Genomic DNA, 6,288 nt, shown 5'->3' on the forward strand with positions numbered 1-6,288 from the left:
ATGGCACCCAATCCCTTTCAGGTTCGATACGGCCAATTGCAAAAATGGGTGAAATACAAAATACGAAATAACAAGTTGAAAAAAAGAAAACTCGGAACAACCGTTGTGTACCTGACGACTGTCCCCTTCGAAATCGCTGAATAAACTCCATTTGTCCTGAACTAAAATGACAGTATTTCTTATACCTTAAATCATTCAATAACATAGAAGGGAAACTACTGATGGAATTTCATCTCTTCTTTTGAATAGATTCGCTTTTTGAAGCGAAACCGTGATCCAAGAAACGTTTTAATTAGTTTATTCGGAAAAACAAACAATTCCGCATCGATTAAGCCTATTTTTAAACAAAAATTGTAATTTACCGGCTATCTTGACATTAAAAATTGCTTTCGTATTTACATAGAAAATATTGTCTAACAAATGTTTTAATTAATCTAGCAATCAACAACAAACCACTAACAAACGAGTCGTAAAAAAAATGTTTTGAAGTCGAAGTTGTCCGGCTAACTTTATTGAGGTCGATATAGCTAATATAGTGTCGCTGAATTAGCCAATTAGTATAATGTACTATGTAGTAATAGTGTCGCTAAATTAGTCAATTAGTATAATGTATACGTAGTTTTGTACTGTCGCTGTACTAGCCGATCTATACATAATGCGTTATACATACGTATTAGGCATTGTATGATAAAATTTCAAGTAATGTATACGTCAGAGAGTCAATGTACTCTTACGTATGCAATAAAATACTTGATTTGTTGCTGTCGTCAAAATAACCGATTGCCATATATATATATATATATATATAACACTTATTTTATGGACTTCAACTTGAATTAAAAATTAACTGTATGCTGTTATTCTATTTGTAATAAGTAGTACTGTCAGACCAGATGTCTCTGATTTTTATTGTAATCAGTACCGTCGGGATAGACGCTTCTGATATTTATTGCAATCAGTACCGTCAGGATAGACGCTTCTGATTTTTATTTGAATTAGTACTGTCGGAATAGATGCGTCCGATATTTATTGGAATCAGTACCGTCGGGATAGACGCTTCTGATATTTATTGCAATTAGTACCGTCGGGATAGACGCTTCTGATTTTTATTTGAATTAGTACCGCCGGAATAGACGCTTCCGATATTTATTTTAATCTATATCGTCGAGTAAACGCTTCTAGCATAACATTACAATTGTTACTATAAATTATAAATAGAATAACTGCATACAGTTTATTTTTAATTCAAGATAAAGATGAACAAACAAACAACATTTTTATTTTTCAACGGTTGCATTTTTCTGCATTACGAAAAACAATATTTAGAACTTTATTACTTTAATAACCTACAATATTTAACAAAATAATAAATGTTTATTAAATCTGTAAAAATAATTTTTTCGTTATACACAGAGAATGATAAAGTGATGAAGTATCTGTCTGTATGTTTGTCTACCTATCTGTCTGTCTACCTGTCTGTCTACCAGTCTATCTGTCTGTCTGTCTCATTGTTATGAAAATCTCATATACAAGACACTAACCTTTGTACGTATGCTTTTCTCCTGGAGAACCTGGTCAAAGACGGACGCAACTTCTTTCCACAATGTACACCCATCACAACAGTAATAATTTATTAATTATTATACTGTGTGTTATATCATAGATAGTGAAAATAATATTTGCACACACACTTTCGTGTTAGCTGCAACGGATACTATCCGATCTGCTTCAACAGTTGAAGTTCAATTATTTCTGCCGCGCGACACTATCCTTATCACTCTGGGTGCGTTCGGAATCGCGCATATGCGCGCATTTATCTATAATGAATGTTACGCATAATATATATAATGCGCGCTTCATGCGCGATTCAGAACGCACCCTCTGTTGTCGCTCAGTGCAATTCAATTAGTAGTTTTGTAATAGTTGTGTATGTGTAGTGTTTGGAAAGCGCAATAATGTACGATAGCATGCAGTCTGCAGTATGCATTTATTCACTACATTTACACGTATCCCTGCGCATAATAGTTTAGATTGGTATAAAAAAATATTTGTACATACATATATATATATATATATATATAAATATATTTATATAAATAAATAATAATTATATTAATTTTTACCTCACAATGATATCAGATTATGGATATATTTATAATATATACATACATACATACATACATATATATATATAGGGTGTTAAATTTCAAACGTAACAGGTGGAATATCTCGTAAACAATGTATTTTAGAAAACAATGTTTCCTACAAAAGTTATAGGGTTTCGGAGGGAATATAACATAGTAATATTCATATAACCTTGGGCGGCGCCTTCAAGGTCAAGTGGAGGTGAAAATGCATTTTTTTAATGGAAACCCATATTTTTTATTATTACATCTTTTTCTACTAATTAATTTGAACAACTTTTGTCTAAAACATTTTTTTATTTACCTAATATTTTTTAAGATAGTCAAGAAAAACTTGATAACTCTTTCAACGTTCAGTTTACGATATTGAAGATTAAATGACGGAACGAAAGGACTCAGAAAAGAAAAAATAAAATAATTAATTAAGCAAATAAGAAATAGACTTTATTAATAAATCTTCATTCAAAAATGAAAGAATTTGGTTGACTTCGTTACTTTTTCTAAAAATTCTTTTTGCAAAACTTCTTTCATTTTTGAATGAAGATGTATTAATAAAGTCTATTTCTTATTTGCTTAATTAATTATTTTATTTTTTCTTTTCTGAGTCCTTTCGTTCCGTCATTTAATCTTCAATATCGTAAACTGAATGTTGAAAGAGTTATCAAGTTTTTCTTGACTATCTTAAAAAATATTAGGTAAATAAAAAAATGCTTTAGACAAACGTTGTTCAAATTAATTAGTAGAAAAAGATGTAATAATAAAAAATATGGGTTTCCATTTAAAAAGTTCATTCTCACCTCCACTTGACCTTGGAGACGCCGCCCAAGGTTATATGAATATTATTATGTTATGTTCCCTCCGAAACCCTACAACTTTTGTAGGAAACATTTTTTTTTAAATGCATTGTTTACGAGATATTCCACCTGTTACGTTTGAAATTTAACACCCTGTATATATATATATATATATATATACAGGGTGTCCCGGGTTTTAACCGACAAACTGCGGGAGCATATTCTACTAGTGGAAATAAGAAAAAATTCTTATATCGAGTTTGCTTAGAAATGCTTTATTACAAAGTTATAAACCAATATTGAAAAGAAATATGAGATAAGTAACAACGGATTTTTTCACAAAAATATAAATTATTTACGCAATGATTTAGTGACGCATTTCAAAATGTTGTCCTTGCACATCGATACAAGCTAGACACCGACGTAGTACAGAATTTGTTACGGTACGACATTCCTGAAAATTTTGTTGCATCTCAGTAACTGAATTAGTAACTCGTTGCTTTAAATCTATCTGGTGCTCTCCTGTTAGGAAATCTACGTTGATACTCTCGTACGGCAGCTCGTGCATTTCCGTCACAGAATCCGTACACGAAATGAATATCGGTGTATTCCTCATTTGAAAACACTTTTGGCATTCTGATAGTAATTGCTAATTCGCACGACGATTGAAATCTAACAGCTACGGTTGTGAAAGTAACAATCATACTGAATCGTTTCACATAGTGAACATGAATACACGTGGAATACACATAACATAAACATCTTCGACCTTCCAAATTCTACACTATGTTCCGTTGTTACTTATCTCACATTTCTTTTCAATATTGGTTTATAACTTTGTAATAAAGCATTTCTAAGCAAACTCGATATAAGAATTTTTTCTTATTTCCACTAGTAGAATATGCTCCCGCAGTTTGTCGGTTAAAACCCGGGACACCCTGTATATACACATTTATGAATTACAAGTTGTATTATTAATGGTAATATTATAAGGAGTATATATTTGTAATACATAAATGTATATATTATAAATATATCTATAATCTGACATTACTGTAGGGTACCTTATATGTAATACGTATTGAAAATATTTCAACATTTCAAAATTTCTTTGTTTTTTTATTATATATATTTGAAAAAGGGGTGCAAAATGTTAATCCGGGCGAAACGCGGACTATTTTCGGCACTCTACACACCATCCGTTAACATACAAGAAGTTCATTTGTTTTCCGCCGATATCGGCAGGCCTCCTTGTTCTGCTCGCGCCAGTCGCAATTGTGTTACGACCGGACGACCATACCGCGGCGAACATATAGAAAAGGTAAGAATTATATGTGTGTGTATGTTGATATATACACACCCATGATATATATACATATATATATATATATATTAATACATTATAATATTTTTGTTATTACAGCAAAAAGCGAGGGCGCAACGCATCCGGAAACAACGCATCCGGAAACGACGACGGCGATAATACCACCGCCACCACCATCGCAACCACCACCGTTGACGGAGCAACAAACAACGACGACGGCGATGGTACCATCGCCACCACTGTCGCAATCACCACCGCCAACGGGGCAACAAACAACGACGACGACGGTGACGATACCACCGTCGACGGGGCAACAAACAACGGATCATCCACCGTCACGGGATGCAGGAAAAGGAAGAGGAAGAGGAAGAGGGGCGCCCGTATCGCATAAAGTAAGTACTTTTTCTATAATTATATTTGGTTAGGTTCAGTTTTGTTCGTTCGCGCGCGCATGTTTCTTCATTCATTCGCTCGCTCGCTCGTTCTCTCGCTTTCTCTCTCTCTTGCTTCTTTGCTCGTTGACATATTCGTTCGCTCGCTCATTCCTTCGTTCACTCATTCCTTACTTTTTTCTGTTACACGCAAATACGCTTACGTTACGCATCACACGCATGCACACGCGCGCGCACACATACGCATGCACGCATGCACGCACGCAATTTTTCGCCAGTAATAATTAACTGTAAACAAATTATATTAATCGACCAACTGGCTATATGTTATTTTTATTCAAATAAACACAACGTTTCGATCGTGATTCCGATCCTTTTCAAGTGCTAGTCAAGTCAGAAATATGAAATTGTTGTATGTCAGATTGTACAAACCATGGAGTAGTCAAATTAAATTTAAAATGTATAAAAACATAAAAAGTAGTCAATTATAAATAAAATATATGTTAACTGTCAGATTTGTCAAAAGAATGAAAACGAATGAAAAGAAAGGAAACGTGGAAACAAAATAAGTACTTTTTTTGTTTACACGTTTTCTTTCCATTCTTTTGACAAGTCTTACAGTTAACATACATTTCAATTATAATTAACTACTTTTTATGTTTTATACATTTTTAATTTAATTTGAGTGCTTCATGGTTTGTACAATCTGACACAACAATTTCATATTTTTGACTGAACTAGCGCTTGAAAAGTTTCGGAATCACGATCGAAACGTTGTGTTTATTAATAAATTCACATTTGAATAAAAATTACATACAGCGAGTTGGTCGATTAATATAATTTGTTTACAGTTAAAAAATGTATTTTTTCAGCAAGTGAAAAATATCATTCGTCGCGCGCTGCAAGTGGAGAGAAGGAGAATGGGGTATACACTACCCCTACCACCGCCGCCTCCCACACCGTATGCACCGTACGCGTCGCCGCCGTCCACACCGTATGCACCGTACCCATATCCATACAGATATTAAAAATTATCTTTAAAAATATGCCTTCTCCATTCCATTCTATATAATAAATATATAAAAAATATATTGATGTATTTAATTTTTTATTACATGTGCACAATTTCCCAATAAATTCCCAGACATCCTTTTACCTGCATTAGATTGCTTAGAAAAAAAATGATCAAAAACGTACAATATTGAAAAGTTACCTTATATTCAATTGCTCGTTCTGGTTCCTTCGCTCGTCTCTCTCTCTCTCCCTCCCTCCCTCACGCAGTCATTCAGTTTCTTTCTAATCAGTCGTTTACTATATCGTTGTTTCATGCCTTTGACATGTTTGGTTTCATCATGTTCGCGCTTCTCTGTTTTCACACTGATTATCCGAATTTCTTTCATGTCCCTTTTACTTTTTACGTCGTTTACATTTTCGCAAACGTAAGAAGAACTGTATATTATATATATATATAATTTTTATGCATTGATTATTCACAGATATAATGCCCTATCACTTCTATTTATTTTATTTCTTTGCCGTATAAGTTACGTATGAATCCATAAAATAAATGTAATGAATATTATAAAATCTATATCATACACACACACACACACACACACACATACATATATATA

At 33.2% G+C, this 6,288-nt stretch overlaps 1 protein-coding gene across 1 annotated transcript; it reads left to right on the top strand.

The window, feature by feature from the left end:
* LOC113561590 (formin-like protein 14) lies at positions 1–5,743 on the top strand. Its single transcript, XM_026968098.1, has 4 exons — positions 1–21; positions 4,184–4,259; positions 4,362–4,654; positions 5,527–5,743. Exons 1-4 carry the CDS (start codon positions 1–3, stop codon positions 5,680–5,682), a joined length of 546 nt encoding a protein of 181 aa, XP_026823899.1. The 3' UTR covers positions 5,683–5,743.
* The last annotated feature ends 545 nt before the right edge of the window (positions 5,744–6,288 follow it).

The sequence above is a fragment of the Ooceraea biroi genome, chromosome 3 (genome assembly GCF_003672135.1).
Source record: "Ooceraea biroi isolate clonal line C1 chromosome 3, Obir_v5.4, whole genome shotgun sequence".
Classification (NCBI taxonomy): Eukaryota; Metazoa; Arthropoda; class Insecta; order Hymenoptera; family Formicidae; genus Ooceraea; species Ooceraea biroi.

Bases quoted from the DNA above. Each gene is read 5' to 3' on its own strand.
- LOC113561590 (XM_026968098.1), top strand. From the start codon at position 1: ATGGCACCCAATCCCTTTCAG. The intron at 4,260-4,361 runs GTAAGAATTATA...TTGTTATTACAG, and splicing joins GCGGCGAACATATAGAAAAG to CAAAAAGCGAGGGCGCAACG. The intron at 4,655-5,526 runs GTAAGTACTTTT...GTATTTTTTCAG, and splicing joins GGGCGCCCGTATCGCATAAA to CAAGTGAAAAATATCATTCG.